This window comes from Triturus cristatus, chromosome 11 (genome assembly GCF_964204655.1).
Source record: "Triturus cristatus chromosome 11, aTriCri1.1, whole genome shotgun sequence".
Classification (NCBI taxonomy): Eukaryota; Metazoa; Chordata; class Amphibia; order Caudata; family Salamandridae; genus Triturus; species Triturus cristatus.
The window spans coordinates 27,994,881-28,015,050 of NC_140594.1; the positions used below are offsets into that span (position 1 = coordinate 27,994,881).

Below are 20,170 nucleotides of genomic sequence, written 5' to 3' on the forward strand. Positions count from 1 at the left end.
AGGCATATGAGCTGCAGATTGTACACTTAGCATAGGTCGCCATCTGGTGTTGGGCCCGGATGTTTGCAGTTTGTTTTTCTTCTTGGACCGTCTTTGGAAGTCACGAGTTTGGTGACTCCTCCTTCGGTCCGTACTGCGCATGGGCTTCGGCTCCATCCTCAGATTGTTTTTTTCCGCCATCGGGCTCGGATGTGATCCTTCGTACTCCGGCTTCGAACTTCTACGGTTCCAGCCTCGACGGAAAATCCTCGATTCTTCGAGTTCCTTCATCATCTTCATCTCTCGAAGCGGCACTTTTTCCATCCCGTACATCGACACCGGCCTTCGGGCCCTCCGCGACTCCGGTCCCGGCCGATGGAAAGGACTCCGTTTAAAAAGTGCCCAAAATGTGGGTCTAAATTTCCCCACACCGACCTCCATCAGGTGTGTAACCTTTGCCTCTCTCCGGAACACGAGGCTCGAGACTGCCCCGCCTGCAAGTCTTTTCGATCGAAGAAAACGATCCGGGATCGAAAGGCTCGACGCACCATGGCGCACTCATCCTCGACAGTTCCACCGGACATCTTCGGAGACGACGCCGAAGCTTCGGGGCAGACACACACCGAACTGGGAGAAGACATCGTCAGCGCTTCCGAGGCCGACGACTCCGACCTGGAGGACGTAACACCAGGACAGCGGGCCGTGAGTACAATGCCCCCTCCCAGCCCCGCACCGAAAACCAAAGAGACTCCGGTTACTCCCTCGCCTGCCGGCCTGGGCAAAACCAAAACCAAAGCCTCGATCACCCCACCTTCGGGCCCGGTGTCGAAGCACTCAAAGTCTCACGGCAGCTCGGGATCGAGCCAGCCGACGCCCGGTGCCGATAAACACCACTCGGCACCGAAGCCTGCAAAATCCAGCTCGACTCCAAAACCACCGGTGCCGAAGCCTGGACACTCGGCGCCGACCAAACACAAACAGAAATCGGTCGGCACCGACGCTCCGGCGCCGAAACAGCATTCGACGCCGAAACACACGGAGACCTCCAAAAAGCAGGGCGTACACAGAACATCGAAACCTCCGGTTCCGAAATCGCCGGTGCCGACAGACGACTCGGCGCCATTGGCTCTGTTTACACCAGACCCTTTACAAAAGACTTTGTCCAGAGATCCAAAGACTGGCCTTTTGACTGTGATTACTAAGAAGCGTCGCCTTGAGGCTCCGGCTCCTCCTCCTCCACCCAAAAAGAGGGACTCAGCTACTTCTCCCCTTAGAGTACCCTCCCCACTGCCACCCCCCCTCCCACCACCACCCCCTCCACCTTTACCTCACTACGATCCGGCCCCATCCCCAGACCCGGATGACGGGGACCCGGACAATGACCCAGGGGACGCCCCAATGGATCCCACTCCACCAGGGACCCCAGATCCATGGGAGGATTATAATAACCCTGATGTACCCAATGTACCTCAAGACGACCTATACCCATCAAGGCCGTCTCCTCCAGAGGACTCTTTAGGGTTTCACCATTTAGTGCAGAGAGCAGCACACTACCATGGGGTGGACATGCACACGGAACCAGTGGAAGAAGACTTCCTACTGGATACATTTGATTTACAAGATCGTTCCACTGCTATTTTACCCATGCTTAAGGGTGTCACCAAGCACGCTACAGAGGTATTCAAAGACCCTGTCAGAGCCAGAGTACTAAACCCTAGAATAGAGAAGAAGTACAAGGCGGCACCCACAGACCCTGCATACATCAAGGGCCCTGCTCCTCTAGATTCCCTAGTTGTCTCCACAGCTAGAAAGAGGGCTAACTCCCAATCTTCAGGAGATGCCCCACCACCAGACAAGGAATCTAAACTTCTGGACGCGTCTGGTAAACGCACCGCCTACCAGGCTGCAAACATGTGGCGCATTGCAAATACACAAGCACTGCTTGCGCGATATGATAGAGCACACTATGATGAATTAGAGGCTCTTATGCAGCACCTTCCAGAGAAATACAAACGCCAAGCTCATAACCTGATACAGGAGGGCAAACTAATCACAAACACCTCCATTAAGTGTGCCCTCGATGCAGCAGACACTGCTTCTAGAGCCATAAACACCAGTGTCCTGCTTCGACGCCATGCCTGGCTCAGGATATCAGGGTTCAAGCCTGAGGTCCAGACATCAATACTTAATCACACCTTTGACCAGCAAACACTCTTTGGCCCAAAGGTAGACGAAGCGCTCGAAAAAATGAAGAAAGATACAGACACAGCGAAGTCTATGGGAGCGCTCCAGACCCAAGCCTCTAAGCGTTCCTTTCGACGCTCGTCCTTTCGTGGCACAGGTAGAGGCTCCTCCACCGATAATGCCTCTACCTCCTACAAATCCCCTCCTCAAAATACCTTTTCAAAGGGCAACCAAAGAGGTGGTTACAGAGGCAACAACAATAAGGGCAGGGGCAAAACCAACAATACCCGTTCTGCCACCCCACCCGCACAATGACTCCCCTTCGCTCCCCCCAGACCATTCCACTCCGGTCGGGGGCAGACTACAAGATTTTATCCACGTATGGGAGTCCATAACATCGGACAAATGGGTGACCCAAATCATTCGGTCAGGGTACTGCCTCGAGCTAACATCTACCCCACCCAATATCCCACCAAGGCACCGTCCAATGTCCCAAGAGCATTCCACACTGCTCAAACAAGAGGTACTCTCGCTCCTCCAGAAACACGCCATAGAGCAGGTACCCGACAATCAACGAAATCTAGGGGTCTACTCCCTATATTTCTTAATCCCAAAGAAAGACGAGACCCTCAGACCCATTCTGGATCTCCGGCCTCTAAATGCCTACATACATTCAGACCACTTTCACATGGTCACCTTACAACAAGTCCTCCCACTCCTCTGCCAGGGAGACTTTCTCACAACACTGGATCTGAAAGACGCGTACTTTCACATTCCAATACACCCCTCTCACAGAAAATACCTCAGGTTCGTGGTGGACGGGCAACATTACCAATTCAAGGTTCTCCCCTTCGGGGTCACCACTGCACCACGGGTGTTTACCAAATGCCTAGCAGTAGTAGCAGCACACCTCAGACGTCAACATGTTCACGTCTTCCCTTACTTAGACGACTGGCTCATAAAAGCCGCGTCCTACCACCAATGCGTGCAACATACAAACAGCACCATCCAACTGCTTCATCAGCTAGGCTTCACGGTGAACTACCAAAAGTCCCACCTCATACCATCTCACACAAAGCAATATCTCGGGGCCACCATAGACACCTCAAAAGGTATTGCCTATCCAAACTCAGCCAGAATCACAAGCATTCTAGCCTTACGCAAAATATTCCTTCCTCAACACTCTCTACCAGCAAGAGTGTTTATGAAGCTCATAGGGATGATGGCGTCTTGCATCTTCATAGTGCCCCATGCAAGACTCCACATGCGTCCACTTCAGGAGTGCCTAGCACAACAGTGGAACCAGGCCCAGGGTCAGCTGACGGATCTGGTGTTGGTGGACGGCCGCACACATCACTCTCTGCAGTGGTGGAACACCACAAACCTTTCCAAGGGACGGCCGTTCCTGGACCCGGTTCCCCAAGTGACTCTAACAGCGGACGCATCGCTCTCCGGCTGGGGAGCGCACCTCTTACACCTCACAATGCAAGGTCTATGGACGCCACAGCAAAAAACGCTCCACATCAACCATCTGGAGCTTTTGGCGATCTTTCTAGCCCTAAAATCTTTCCAAAAGCAGATTTCAGGCAAAGCAGTCCTCATTCGCACAGACAACATGACTGCGATGTATTATATACAGAAACAGGGGGGGACACACTCTCCCCAGCTCTCCCGCTTAGCCCAGAGCATATGGAGATGGGCAATTCCCCAAAACATTTTTCTCCTGGCACAACATGTTCCAGGCGTACAAAACACCATAGCAGATCTGCTCAGCAGACAGACTCAACAACTACACGAATGGGAACTGCATCCACAAGTTCTTCACCCATTCTTCCGACAGTGGGGGCATCCTCAAATAGACCTCTTCGCCACCCACGAAAACAAAAAATGCCCAAGCTTCGCCGCCAGATACCCACACCCATTGTCCAAGGGCAATGCGATATGGATGAACTGGTCAGGCAGATTTGCATACGCCTTTCCACCTCTCCCACTAATTCCATTAGTGGTCAGGAAACTACAACAGCACTCCCTCACACTCATTCTGGTAGCTCCGACGTGGGCCAGACAGCCGTGGTACACCACGCTACTACAACTATCAGTGGTACCACATCAAAAACTGCACCTTTCCCCATGCCTCCTAACCCAGAACCATGGAGAAATCAGGCACCCGGACCCAGCTCAGCTCAACCTGGCGATCTGGCTCCTGAAATCTTAGAATTCGGGTACCTTAACCTTCCCCCTGATTGCATGAACATCATCATGGAAGCCAGACGTCCTACCACTAGAGCATGCTATGCCGCAAAGTGGAAAAGATTTGTAATGTACTGCCGTAACAATACAATCAACCCTCTAGATGCATCCATACAACACATCATATGCTATCTGCTCCATCTTCACAGGTGTAACCTGGCGTATTCATCCATACGCCTACACCTAGCAGCGATCGCTGCCTATCTACAAAACAGACAGCATTTGTCACTCTTCAGAGTGCCCGCTATTAAAGCCTTCATGGAAGGCCTCAAACGAGTAATTCCTCCCAGGGCACCACCCTCCCCTGTATGGAATCTAAATTTGGTCCTTACACGACTAATGGGTCCGCCCTTCGAACCAATGCACAAATGTGAGCTACAATTTCTCACCTGGAAAACAGCTTTCCTTGTAGCTATCACTTCCCTTAGAAGGGTTGGTGAAATACAAGCGTTCACCATACAGGAACCTTACATACAAATGCATCACAGCAAGGTCATACTTCGAACTAATCCGAAGTTCCTGCCCAAAGTCATTACCCCCTTCCACCTCAATCAATCAGTGGAATTACCTGTCTTCTTTTCGCAACCCCAATCTGTTGCGGAAAGGGCCTTACACACACTAGATGTGAAAAGAGCGTTGCTATATTACATACAAAGAACGCAACCCTTCAGGAAGACCAAACAGTTGTTCGTTTCCTTTTCTCCACCACATAAAGGCAACCCCATCTCAAAATCAGGGATAGCTAGGTGGATTGTAAAATGCATACAAATTTGCTATCAGAAGGCAAAGAGAACATTATCTGTTCCCCCTAAAGCCCACTCTACAAGAAAGTTAGGGGCTTCTATGGCTTTTCTAGGGAATATACCCTTAGATGACATATGCAAGGCAGCCACATGGTCTACACCGCACACATTCACAAAACACTACTGTGTAGATGTGCATTCCCAGCAGCAAGCTAGGGTGGGCCAGGCTGTACTAAAAACACTCTTTCAAACAGCTGCAACGGATACCGGTGGTCGCCGCTAAGGTTGGGTACTGCTATATAATCTATGCTAAGTGTACAATCTGCAGCTCATATGCCTCGAACGGAATATGCTACTTACCAGTATGCATCTGTTCTTGGCATGTAGAGCTGCAGAGTTGTACACGCCCACCCGCCTCCCCGGCTACCTGTATCCGTTCCAGTCCATCTTATTTAGATACAACACACATGGGTTTCTCACTGTTATTACTACGCTCCATCATTTCCCTGTTGGCGAAAAACAATCTGAGGATGGAGCCGAAGCCCATGCGCAGTACGGACCGAAGGAGGAGTCACCAAACTCGTGACTTCCAAAGACGGTCCAAGAAGAAAAACAAACTGCAAACATCCGGGCCCAACACCAGATGGCGACCTATGCTAAGTGTACAACTCTGCAGCTCTACATGCCAAGAACAGATGCATACTGGTAAGTAGCATATTCCTTTTGCTATCCATTATATGCAGACATTCACCTGTTAATGGGGGTTGCCCAATTTATCCATTATTGGGGTATCTTTCATAGATTCACATGCCTGAATCATTCCCCGAGGCAGGAGTTCCACGGTAAATTACAAAAGTAGTGCTATAAGTAAGTAACAGTAGTAATCTAAACGAAAAAAGCGTAAGGCCTAAATCTTAATAGACTATATACATCATTATAGTAAAAAGAACCAAAAGTCAGCTCCTACCAATCAGCTACCAGCACCCTCTAGAACACTCTCAGCAGAGGCAGTTCTCAGATTTTCACCACACGTCGTGTGGAAGGGAGTCTCCCTGAGTTCCAACTCAGTTCTTCACTTCAACTCTACAGAATGTCTTGACAGGAAAGCTCTCTTCAAACCCTGCAGGACCTGTGATAAGAAGAGGGTCCATGTTGATGACCAGCATAAGGACTGCATTTATTGCCATTATCCTAAGCATGTAGCGAAGGATTGCAAGATCTGCCGTACTTTCCCTACTAAGACTCTTAGGGATAGAGAGGCAAAACTGCTTAAGTGGCTCAAATCTTCTTCGGCTGAGGATGACCGAGCCTCAACTTCTAGCAAAAGAGCTAGATCCCATGACAGCTCTTCAAGTGAGGGAAGAAAACACCATAAATCTTCCCATGATGTTTCTGACCCTACACAGAGGTCACCTAAGCTTTCCTCTGGGTCAGCGCTGTCTCCACCCTCTACATCGGTCAAGGAGTCTAAGAAGATGTCTACTTCAAAAACTGTGAGTAAAAGCCATGTCAAATCTCTCACTTTGACTCCATCGTCGACGATTTCTGTGACTTCTTCTGCCCGATCATCGACAGCTACTGTCTTGACGACGGCCTTTACTTCGCCTATTCTGTCTACTAGAATCTCAATCACGACTAAGAAGCCTGTTTTTGAGGAATCGGCGACGAAGAAATCCCTCGGACTTAAATATCTGCCACGCAGAGGCCTTATGCTCTCCGCTTCAACTCACCGTTGGTCCTAAGCGCTGGGATGCTTGCGGGTAGCCATGCGCTATATAATAGCCTTTTTCATTTCATTTCATCAACAAAGTCCCCGTCAATGTCAACGTAGATTCCATCGACGCCGGTACCGTCGATAAAGATATCATCGACAAAGTCTACGTCGTCGATGTCTGCCCCGTCGACAATTGTCTCATCGACGACCGCATCAGCGAAGACTCCGTCAACGACGATCCCGTCAATGGATTTACCAATTCACTCTCGTGTATCTGCGGTGGTACTTTTATCTTCACAGTCCATGCCCATATCGTCTGGACCTTTTCAACTCAAGACATTTCAAAGGCATCAGGATTACAGTAAAATCTTTCCGCTTCTGCCTTCACACCTTTTGGAAACTTACGTTGAAGATGAGGACAAAGACGATGAGGGACCATTTGGCACAGCTCACCATACTTCTGAGCTTAACATTAAGTGTCAAGACAATGAGGACGACGATTACCAGGAACAATATTACGAGGAAGAACTCATGGTTACATACCATAGATTTCCTCGAAAGGAGTCGCGCCAGAGTGAAATGAGTCCCCTTCCTCCAACGCTCATCTCCAAGCCATACTAGCGGATTACCGTCAAGGTTTCCCCCACAACAGTCTGTCTCAGAAAATCCACCCCCACCAGCGGTGGTCCCTGATCCATTACCTCAGTCTGAGGTTCATGTTACACCGGCTCATCCTTCAGGTCGATCTGAATAGGTGCACCATGACACTACATCCTCTGAAAAGGTTGAAGAGGGAGAATTACCTCAAAATACTAATATTACAGATCCCTGGGACGAATATATAATACCGATGCCTTCTCCACCCCTTCCTCTACTTTCAGATTCTCCCCCTTAGGACATCGGGGGCTTTCATAATTTGATGCAGCGGGCGGCAACTAGATTCCAGCTGCCTGTTAGTCGAACAGACAGACTGTTTTTTGTATGATTTAAAGGAAGAGTCTAGGAAGATCACGCGAGCTGTTCCAATCATTGACTATATCTGGAATGAAGCGGTTAAGATCATGAAGACGCCTGTGTCTATTCCTGCACTGCTTCCTCGCATAGGCAAAAAGTACTGTGCCCCTGCTAACAGCCCATCTTGTTTTTTTGTTCATCCACGATCAGATTCGGTAATTTCCCAAGTTGCCATACAACGATCTAAAAATCCTACGACACCTATCACAACACCGCCTGAAAAGGAAGGACGGAGGCTTGACCTTATAGGTAAAAAATTCTCTACAAATGGCAGCGGCCTCTATTAGAGCTGCGAACTCTCTGGCGATAATCTGCCGTTATGACTGTCAGATGTGGTCAGAAATGGCAGTTCTTATTGACCTAATGCCTGAAGACCGTAGACCGGAAGCAAGGAAAATTCTGTTGGAGGGAGAACAAGCTGCATCCTAAACTATAGATTGCGCACTGGACATTGTAAACACCAACTTTCGTCAGCTCGCTGGGGCTGCAGTGCTTAGATGCCAAGGATGGCTTAAAGCCACAGCTTTCAGGCCAGAGGTACAAACAAAGATTCTAGACATGGCCTATGACGGAGAGTCTTTGTTTGGTAAAAACATTGATGAGGCCCTCCTTGCTATAAAAACTGACGCGGATATCGCTAGATTGTTAGGCGCCCCTCAATACAGTCGTGGATCTTTCAGAGGTGCAAGAGGACGTGGTTTTTCTTCAAGAGGAGGATACCAAAATCAACAAAACGGGCATTATCAATCGCAGTATAGACAGCCTTACAACTAGTCATCATACCGCCAATCCTCTATGGCTAGTTTCTCCAGTCAGAGTGGTCAAAAACGATCACAGAATCAAGGTAGAGACACCAACAGGAAACCATGATCTCTACAGGGCGCCAGCCAGATTACCCTCCATACCCGTGGGCGCGAATATTTCAGCTTTTGTTCACAAGTGGCAGTAAATTACTTTAGACCGAGGGGTTCTAGACCTAGTAACCAACTGCCACAGCTTGGAATTTATCAAGCAGCCACCTACTACTCCGCCCAGGAGTCCCCTTCCTGTTCACTTATTATTCAAAGAAGCCTTAACGATGCTCCTCAAGAATACAATAAAGAAGGTTCCATCATCTCAAAGAGGAACCGGTTTCTATTCTTGTTTCTTCCTCATCAAGACGTCAGGGGAATGGCGACCGATTCTGGACCTCCGCAAGCTCAACAAATTCCTCAAAAAGCAACGTTTCCGGATGGTCACGCTTTCCGACATTTTAAGCTGTTTAAACAACGGAGATTTTATGGCTTCTATAGATATGGAAGATGCATATTTCCACATCCCTATCCACCCCAAACATTGCAAATATCTTCGCTTCACAATGGCTGGCGCCTACTATCAGTTCAAAGTGCTCCCGTTTGGGCTGAAATCGGCACCAAGAATCTTCACGAAGTGCTTGGCACCAGTGGCAGTAGCATTGAGATCTCGAGGAATCCAGTTGTTCCCTTAACTTGACGATTGGCTGCTCAAAGGTCCTTCGGAACAAGAAGCCAAGGTTGCCACAACAGCATGTCTCCATCTCTTCGCTTCTCTGGGGCTGACTCTCAACGAGAGCAAATCGCAGTTGCGTCCATTCCAAGTCATTCCTTTTCTCGTAGCAATGCTAGACACGGTCCAGTGCAAAGCATTTCTTGTCACACAACCGCCAAATGTGTCTCCAAAAATTAGCAACTTTATTTCTAGAAGGTGGTCAGTTTCTGTCCGGATGCAATAAATCTCATACCCTTGGCACTGCTCAAAATGAGACCTCTTCAGGAGCAGCTACACCTTCAATGGCAACAAGCCGTGGGTTAGTTTGACGATTCTATCGGGGTCACGTCGCGAATGATAGATTCTCTGCATTGGTGGTCACAAAAAGCGAATCTAGCCCAAGGTCTCACATTCCTACCAACCATTCCAGACTTTGTTTTAATGACTGATGCTTCCTTGGATGGAGGGATGGGAAGGTCATCTGTAAGATTTGAGGATTCAAGGAAAATGGCCTCAAGTACACAAACAGCATATCAACAGACTAGCTCCGCTCCATCTTTCTGTCCTTGCAAGAGTTCCTCCCAAGGATTGCAGGATCCTCAGTGCTGGTCCGTACCGACAATACGACCAGCATGTATTACATCAACAAGCAAGGTGGAACAAAATCAGCTACACTCTCGCAGGATGCTCCGGAATTGTGGGAGTGGGTCACATTCCACAAAATAAGACTGAGAGCTGAGCACGTCCGGGGTCTCCACAATACTCTGGCGGACACGCTTAGCAGGTCTCAATCGGACTGTCACGAGTGGGAGCTGGAGGAGGAGTAGGCGAACAGAGTTTTCCAGGCTTGGGGCAAGCCAGCACTGGATCTATTCGCAACGAGGGAGATCAAGAAATGCCGGTACTATGCCAGCAGGTTCCCTCAACAGGGCTCAAGGGGGAATGCCCTGTCCATGCGATGGTCAGGGATTTGTGCATACGCTTTTCCCCCCAATACCATTGATCCCAAAAGTGCTCCGCAAGATAAAGCTGGAGGGTTGCCGTCTAATTCTGATTGCACCCCTTTGGCCAAGGCAGTATTGGTTCCAGGAACTTCTGCTATTGTCTCAAGACAAGCCCATTCGCCTTATTCCGAGGCCTACGATGTTGTTGAGGGACAGAGGCCAAGTGGTCCATCCAGACTCACAGTCCCTGCACTTGCACGCATGGCTCCTGATTTCTTAGAGTTCAATGACCTCAACATTTCACAAGACTTTTGTGAAATTTTGGCCAAATCTCGTGCCCAGAGCACAATCCAAACTTGCCGCCTAAAATGGAAGCGATTCTGCTGTTCGTGCGATGCGAATAATATTCACTCAGTTCAAGCTCCTGCGGAACAAATTCTCCCTTATTTGCTTTCTCTAGCCAAGTTTGGGCTTACCTTGTCATCGGTCAAGGTCCATCTTGCTGCTCTTTCCAGATTCAGAAAATGCGCTAAACTTCCTTCTCCCTGTTCATCTTCACTTGTCAAACAATTCATGAAAGGGCTTTTCCGCGCCTTCCCTCCAGTGCGAGCACCCCCTCCAGAGTGGGAAATCAACACCATGCTAGCGCAATTAATGAAATGTCCATTTGAGCTGATCTTACTTGGAAGGATGCCCTTTTACTGGCTCTTACTTCTGCAAGAAGGGTTAGTGAAATCCAAGCTTTCAATATCATGGAACCCTTTTTACATTTCACTCAGGACTACATATCCCTTCAAACAAATCCTAGATTCATCCCTAAAGTACCGTCACAATTTCATTTAAATGAACCAGTAAGATAAAGAACTTTCTTTCCGGATCCATCCACTCCAGCTGAAAGAGCATTACACTCTGGATGTTAAGCGCTATTTAAAATTCTGCCTACTGAAAACTAATAACATCAGACGTTCCAACCAACTGTTCATGGCCTATGGTCAAGCAACACTTGGAACTGCAGTGACAAGGGCAACAATCGCCAGATGGCTGGCATCTAAGGTTCATTTCTGCCATGGCAACCTCGCCAACATCGGACTCAAACAGCTCGTAACGACACCTACCCACGGCGCTGGACACAGGCTCGACCCCATCTTCTCCGCAAGCCCCCACGTCTCCTTCAACCACACCACCGAACCACACTGGACCGACCACAGATGCGTCCACTTCACCTTCAGAAAACCCACCACACACCACCGCACCCAACAGCAACCACGCCGGTGCTGGGGCAAGGTCACCGAGGACCAACTGACTACTGCCCTCGCCCTGAGACCACCCACCGACCCAGACACCGCCGCGACCAACCTCACACAGTGGATCAACGACTGCGCCAACACCCTCGCCCCTCTCAAGAGCTCTACAACCAACCAGACCAACAAGAAAGCCGCCTGGTTCACCGAGGACCTCCGGATCTCCAAGCACACCTGTCGGAAGCTGGAGAAGAAATGGCTCCACGACCGAACACCAGACAACCACACAGCCCTCAAGAGCGCCACCCGCAGACACCACCAACTCATCAGGACCGCCAAGAAGACCGCCTTCAAGGACCGCCTAGACAACCACGCACACAACACCAAAGAGCTCTTCAGCATCGTGAAAGAACCCTCCAACCCCAGTGTTGGAAGGTGGATATCTGACTATGGTTACCCCCAACTTTTTGCCTAGTGTCTAGCTGGTTTTTCGACTTAGTTGGCCTGAGATCCTGCCATTCAGGGTCTCAGGCTGTCTGCTCTCTCTGTAAAATGGACTCCATGTACCCTAGGTACATAACCAATTGGTAAGGATCACCTTATTGGACCCTGTACAGTGTACCCTAGGTACCCAGGGCATAGGTGTACCCTAGGCCTCCCAGGGGCTGCAGCATGTATTATGCCACCCCTGGTCTGGCCTTCCAATCAGACACAACTGGCTGATCACTCAGCTGGGGCAAGGTCGTGTAATCACCCCTTGCTTAGATATAGTATGCCTATATCTACCCTTATATATAGACACATGTGTACCTATCAGTCACTCCTATGGCAGGCCTTAACAATCCTGGAGGCAGAGTGCTTGGTAACATGCGAGATGGTGCTCTAGCATGAGCTGAGCCTGTCTGCGGCTTTCGGAACCATGTCCTTATAGCTGTTCTATGATATAGCCTACCATATACTCTTAAAGTGCCTTATAATCTTAAACGGTTATGGTAACTATGGTTGGGCTGTATCAAAACATGTCGTGTAAGGTGTCTAACACTTTGGAATAATACCCCCATACCATTTCTGGTGATGAGTGTAGGAGAGTAGGGTCTGCTTTCTATGTTCACCCCCACTTTTTGCTTTTGCTTTACTGGTTTTCGACTTAGATGTGGCTGTGGGCCTGCTGATCAGACCCACAGCCCTGCTGTTCTCTCTCTAAATTAATACTATGTACTTTAGGTGCATAACCCATTTGGATAGGATCACCTTATTGGCCCCTGTACAGTGTACCCTAGGTACCCAGGGCATAGGTGTACCCTAGGCCTACCAGGGGCTGCAGCATGTATTATGCCACCCCTGGCCTGGCCTTCCATTTTGACACAACTGGCTGATCACTCAGCTGGGGCAAGGTCGTGTAATCACCCCTTGCTTAGGTGTAGTATTCCTATACCTAACCTATATATAGACACATGTGTACCTATCAGTCACTCCTATGGCAGGCCTTAACAATCCTGGAGGCAGAGTGCTTGGTAACATGTGAGATGGGGCTCTAGCATGAGCTGAGCCTGTCTGCAGCTTTCGGAACCATGTCCTTATAGCTGTTCTATGATATAGCCTACCATATACTCTTAAAGTGCCTTATAATCTTAGACGGTTATGGTAACTATGGTTTGGCTTTATCGAAACATGTCGTGTAAGGTGTCTTAACACTGTGGAATAATACCCCCATACCATTTCTGGACATGAGGATATTATTCCCCCCTTCTAGAGGGAGAGACATGTTAAAATCATACTTCATTGTTAGCCTCTGACCAAAGCCTCAGCATCACAAAATGGATGCTGCTGCCACGACACAAGTCTGACCTCCTGCAGCTGGGAGTGATCCCAGCCAGGGAGGCCTGGACAATAGGTTTCCTGCTTGGGGAGGTGCTAGCACCTCTCCAGACAGCCTTTAGTGTATTGGGGCAGGGTGGGCTGAAAGGAATGAAACATGCCTGGGGCACACAAGGTGTTCCTTGCATAGTCCAGTTCAAACCGGCGCTGGGGCACTCCAGCCCCAGCTCTGGCGCGAAACTGGACAAAGGGAAGTGGGTGTAACCACCCCCTCCCAGGTCCCACCCATAAGGCGTGACCTAGCAGGTATCCCAGCCCCCCAGATTAGTATAAGAGTGGGAGTTGGGCCTCAAGACTTTAGATTATCCTGAACCTGCAAAACTGAACAGAAACTCTGGACCTTCGACATTCGACGAAAGAAGAAGACTGAAGAATCTCCCTTGTGGCCAAGGAGTGGCTACCCTGTGCAAACAGGCACCATCAAGAGACTACCCTTTGCTTTGCCCACGTTCTACGAGGAACCGACTGCAGAGCCCGACCAGAGCCTTGACTTCCAGACTTCTCCGACCCTGATCCACATCTGCAGCAGAGCTGAGATCCGTGGAGGCGACGAGCGACATGGGACCGGCTACCTGGGAAAAGTGGCTAGTATCTTCAAGCGCAGCTTCTGAGGCACCCTCGAAGTTGTGCACCGGGGATTGAGAAGCCCCACCCCCAAGCACCATCTGCACCGAAGACCAGCCCCCCACACTCAACGAGTCCTGCGTGGGGCCCTTCAGCATTTTCCTGCTTGCCGCGTCTGTCCGGTTGCTTGCCCGCTGGCTAGTGGCCTTTGTGACGACGCACCCCGAAATCTTCTGCGCTGGTTTGGCTCCTCCAGACTGGCTCCTGCTTCCCTGCAAAGAGGAAGCACCCCAGACCTTCCTGGTCTGATCCTGAAGCAAGTCCTCCGTTCCTCGTGGGTTCCGCTTGCCAAGGCCTGGTGAGTCCTAGCCCAGCTTCGACGCCGCCGACAGCAAGAGCCTTCGTGGGACAGCTCGCCTCCTGGTCCTGGTCGTCCTCGACGCTTCCTGGTCCTCCTGGCTGCAGCGACAAGCTTCACCTTCACCTGCAATCTTCACAACATCGTCTGGTTCCTTCCTGGTTCCACGTGGTCACTGGCTAGTGATCTTGACTCTGTCCCCTCTGCTTGCAGGTCTCTTCTCTTCTTGATCCCAGCCTTGGGATCCACCGGACACTCTTCACTGACTGCCTGTCAGCACCTTTCCTTCAGGCATCCATAGGAGTCGACGACGAAACCCGACGCAACTTCAACCCTATGCACCCGCAGCCTGTGGGCTAGGTAACTTGGGTACCCCGGTGCTCATCAGGATAGTGACTATCCTAGTGTCTAAGTTTCAAGTCTCAACTTCCTAGCTACTCCGGAAGTGTCCTAAATCTATCTATTTCTAAACTGTACTATTGCTAGTGACTTTTACGCATTACGCGTGAGTGTTTCCACGCTGCACACGAATCCCGTGGGCCTCCCACTTCCTAACTGTTGCTAGTGCAGTGTAGCCCCAGCGATGGCCTAGGCCTATTCTATTTCCGTGACAGTGGTCCTTATACCACTTACTTAGTATATGGTTTGCGTGGCCCCTAGGGCCTAACTGTATTACTTACCTGTGTGACTTACTGTATGCATTAATAAGACTGTGTTGTACTTACCTCTAATCTCATAAAGAGTGCTGAGGGTTTGCTTAGAATAAATACACTTTATTTTATATATATATCTGTTGTGGTGTCCTTTCATTTGGTATTCAAGGGATTATATATGGTATCACAGCTGGCTTCACATGCCATTCAGAGTTTAGCCTAAGACTGCTCTTGTCCATGCTACCACTAGGATAGCTGGTCTATAAGGTTGACTTTACAACCAATCACCATAAGGGTATTTGGACTGATATAAGGTGTAAACTATAACTAGTGACATCATACATCAGGCCAACTTCTCACACCCAGCTCCAATACCAACGACATCCCGCCATCTCAAGACCTGTGTGACTCCCTGGCCACCTTCTTCCACCGCAAGATCACCAACATACACGACCGCTTCAACTCCGACCCCCCGCACCCACCACAGAGTGCACCACCCCTGCGACTACCACTTGCACCAGTCGCCTGACTGTCTGGTCCAGCGTCCGCGACGAAGACACCATCAAAACCATGAACTCCATCCACTCCGGATCCCCATCGGACCCCTGCCCTCACCACGTCTTCAACAAAGCCAGCGCAACCATTGCGCCCCACCTCCGGTAAACAATCAACTGTTCCTTCGAGGCAGCAACCTTCCCAGAAAGCTGGAAGCACGCCGAGATCAACGCCCTTCTGAAGAAGCCCAAGGCGGACCCCAAGGACCTCAAGAACTTCCGGCCCATCTCCCTGCTCCCTTTCCCGGCAAAAGTGACCGACAAGATTGTCAACAAACAGCTGACCCGCTACCTCGAAGATAACAACATCCTGGACCCTTCCCAATCCGGTTTTCGCAGCAACCACAGCACCGAGAACCGCCCTCATCGCCGCCACAGACGACATCCGGACCCTGATGGACAAAGGAGAAACAGCTGCCCTCATCCTCCTGGACCTATCAGCAGCCTTTGACACGGTCTGCCACCGCACCCTATCAGCACGCCTCCATGACGCCGGTATCCAAGAGAAGGCCCTGGCCTGGACCACATAATTCCTCTCCGGCAGAACCCAGAGCGTCCGCCTCCCACCCTTTCGCGCCAAAACCACCGAGATAATCTGCGGCGTCCCACGGGGATCCTCCCTCAGCCCGACGCTGTTCAATATCTACATGGCCCCCCTCGCCCACGTCGCACGACAACACAACCTCAACATCATCTCCTATGCCGACGACACCCAGCTGATCATATCCCTCACCGAAGATCCCCACACTGCCAAAGCTAACCTCCACAGAGGAATGAAGGCCGTAGCCGACTGGATGAAGGACAGCAGACTGAAGCTGAATCAGACAAGACAGAGGTCCTCATTCTCGGACCAACCCCATCAGCCTGGGACGACTCTTGGTGGCCCACGTCACTAGACACAGCCCCGGAACCCACGGACCACGCACGCAACCTGGGGGTCATCCTCGACTCCACTCTCCATGACCAGGCAAGTCAACGCCATCTCCGCGTCCTGCATCAACACCCTCCGTATGCTCTGCAGGATCTTCAAATGGATCCCCCTCGACACGAGAAAAACCGGTACCCAGGCCCTCATCACCAACAGACTCGACTACGGGAACGCCCTCTACTCAGGAACTACAAACAAGCTCCTGAGACGACACCAACGCATCCAGAACGCCTAAGCCCGACTCATCCTCGATGTCCCCCGCCGCAGCCACATCACACTCCACCTGAGAGGCCTGCACTGGCTCCCCAGCGCCTTGAGACCCTCTTGGGTATGTAGCGCGCTTTACAAATGCAGTGATTGATTGATTGACAAGGCCAACAAACCTTTACAGAGGAAAGCCAAAGCTCATTCTACAAGAACTATGGCAGCTTCTACAGCATTGTTTGATGAAGTGACTGGAAAATATCTGTTGTGCTGTGACATGGAAACATGTCCACACGTTCACAAAGCATCACTGTCTTAAATCTGCACAAGAAGAAGATACAGCGGTTCGACAGGCTGTCCTACGCCATCTTTCATTAAGGTCAGATTCAGGTATTTTTTCTTTTATATGCCACCATGTTTCATGCAACATACATATTTACGTCTAAAGAGCTGTGTGTATGTATGTACGGAGATATATATATATATATCTAAAGAAGCAGGTTGCCCTTGCAGAGAAAACGCACTCACGGGTAAGTATTCCACTCTTTATTGAGGTCAGCAGTGAAGACAACAAAGTCACGTAGCAACCAATATTGCAGCACACCTGCTTTAAATATCAAAGGTCCCGCCCATCATGGGCGTTTACTTCGCAAGTGCATCCTGGTACTAGCAGTGCTGTAACACCCCATCAATCCCAAGTGGGTGTCGACGTGACTCTAAAAATTATTGCAAAAGGTTCATTTCCCAATGATTGGGGTGATTCAAAGTCCGACTTTTAGAGTCCCGTCGACACCCACTTGGGATTGATGGGGTGTTGCAGCACTGCTAGTACCAGGATGCACTTGCGAAGTAAATGCCCATGATGGGCGGGACCTTTGATATTTAAAGTAGGTGTGCTGCAATAATGGTTGCTACGTGACTTTGTAATTTGTCTGTGAGCAAGGACTAGTGAGTCCGAAACCGGTCAGACCATCCAGGATTTGAGGCAAAGTCGTTTGCTGTCTTCACTGCTGACCTCAATAAAGAGTGGAATACCTACCGTGAGTGCGTTTTCTCTGCAAGGGCAACCTTCTTCTTTGGATATATATATATATATATATATATATATATATATATATATATATATATATATATATATATATATATATATATATATATATATATATATATATATTTATTCATGTTTTATTTCGGTAATGTCTTTTAACATAGCTATTGATTTCCTAAAGGCTTGGTTATTTTACAATTTCTCGAACATTGTGGATGCAGTTTGGGAGTTTATGAACACGCGTCTCCCACCATCCGCAAACGACAGTACATTTGGTATACTGCTTGCTGCTCTTGATTCAGGCATGTGAATCTATGAAAGATACCCCAATACTGGATAAGAAAAAAAGTTACTTACCTGTAACTACAGTTATACAGTATTGGTATCTTTCATAGATTCACATGCACCCACCCTCCTCCCCGGCAAGTCAGTTCTCTATGATTTGGGATACTAACTTCCCACTTGTGCTAAGAAAAACTGAGGAGAACTGCCTCTGCTGAGAGTGTTCTAGAGGGTGCTGATACTTAATTGGTTGGACTTGACTTTTGGTTCTTTTTACTATAATGATGTAGATAGGCTACTAAGATTTAGGCCTTTTTTCTATTAGCCTACTACAGTTATTTACTTATGGCACTACTTTTGTAAGTTACCGAGGGACCCCCGCCTCGGCGACTGGGAATGAGTCAGGCATGTGAATCTATGCAAGATACCTATACTGGATAACTGTAGTAAGTAACTTGTTTTCTTCTGTTTCGTTTTCAGTAGCTTACTATACCTGCTTGAGTCAAAACCTTGGAATCTGTTTTTCTTATTGTTCTTTATGCTGCCCCAGTATAAAAGAAGTGATGTGCATTAAGCTACAGGAGTTTAATATTGTATTCATGTGTCCATTGTAAGTGACCTGTTTCAAAAATAATGCGTTTGGGTTTGTTTTTCTTAAATTTAAAAAGTTTACTATGACCTTCTTATTTTTTTTTTTTTTTTTGGAGGGGGATGTGAGCGGCTCTAGGCTTTAATATTAGTCTGCTACGTCTGTTTGCAGTGCCTCAGCTCTTGCCTATATTCATTGCATAACATTATTTTAGTCTGCGTGCCTGCTACATAGGTGCTCAAAGTTCTCGTCTGCTCCTTGAAGCTTAAACCTAATTCTAATTATATTTAATGCATCTTTTTGAGGTAATTGTACATCTAATTGCCATTTCCTTTTTATGCTGTCTACCATGTTAGTTAAATAATTCTAATAAATATCATTGCAGGCTTAACAGATAAAATGCGCCGTGATTACACTGTAATGAAAGATTTATCTGTTCACACACGGTTAACTCCTGAGCAGAGAGAAAAACAAGTTGGAAAGTTGATTAATTACATTCAAAGGTATGTTGGAAGATGGTAATGTTGTTTGCAGAATGTTTATGGTTCTTTCAAGGACTCCACTGCTTAGGTTTACTCAATCACACTTTATGCTGTTGAATTTAAAAACATATGATCATTTTTGTGCTGAGAATGATTTGTTGCTGTTACAATTGATCTTTATTATAGCATTTTGGTCCATCACACTATGACTTTTTCTCAGTGTCTTTTATCAGATTTAAGTACCTGATCCCTTAACTTATTTATGAATCAACAGCTAATTATTTGGAGTGACCGCACCATAAATATGCATACCTACATCATATGTAAACTGGAAATCATTTCTGAGTATGAACATTGCTCACCTGCAGCCCTACTTGTTTGAGGTTTTTTTATGTTGTACTTGTTTTCCCCTAAAATAAATGTGAAACGCAGGAGTTTCTTCTTTTTTCCTTTTGCATTTGTATTTTTTTCTTCTTAAAGTTTTCCATTGTAGCTTGGTGTTGCAGCACCAGATGCTCCTTCAATGAGTATGTCACAAATACCTCACGGTTTTACCATTATAAGCTTGTCATTAGTACAGACCCCTTTATAATATGCATAGGTAGTTTCTTAAATGAGTGTGGTATAGCACATGGTTCATTGTTAAACACTCAACTTCCTCTTCCCCTTTTGACTTTTAGGCAATTCAGTGCTAAAAAGCAATGGTCAAGCTTTGCATATGCTGTGTTTTTTTATAAGATGAAAATTAGTTTATGAAAATCCTTGAATGATTCACATTTTGGAACCCATTTGATCATGTTATTAGGACTATGATCATCTATCTAGAGGTTCCCATTAGGCATCTGCTATAAGTTTTGTCAGGTATTAAATGCAAGACGTGTGCTTGTCAGCAATGTCCAGTTCTGGTCTCTTTAGTAAAACTCTTGCCCAATTCTGTCCCTATAGTTACTATCAAATTATGAGTTCGAGCTTGATGCTTTGAGGTGAACTGGTTTGTCATTCTTTGTGGAGTTTTCTGACACAGTAAATAATTAGTGCATTGATCATGCAGCTTG

At 48.2% G+C, this 20,170-nt stretch overlaps 1 protein-coding gene across 2 annotated transcripts in view; it reads left to right on the top strand.

The window, feature by feature from the left end:
* PIWIL1 (piwi like RNA-mediated gene silencing 1) overlaps nucleotides 1–20,170 on the top strand; it is a 1,168,338-nt gene that overhangs the window by 626,094 nt on the left and 522,074 nt on the right. For both annotated transcript variants that reach the window (XM_085633654.1, XM_085633653.1), the window contains exon 11: nucleotides 19,019–19,136. In XM_085633654.1, coding sequence (XP_085489780.1) covers nucleotides 19,019–19,136 — 118 coding nt within the window. The remainder of the gene's footprint in view (nucleotides 1–19,018; nucleotides 19,137–20,170) is intronic.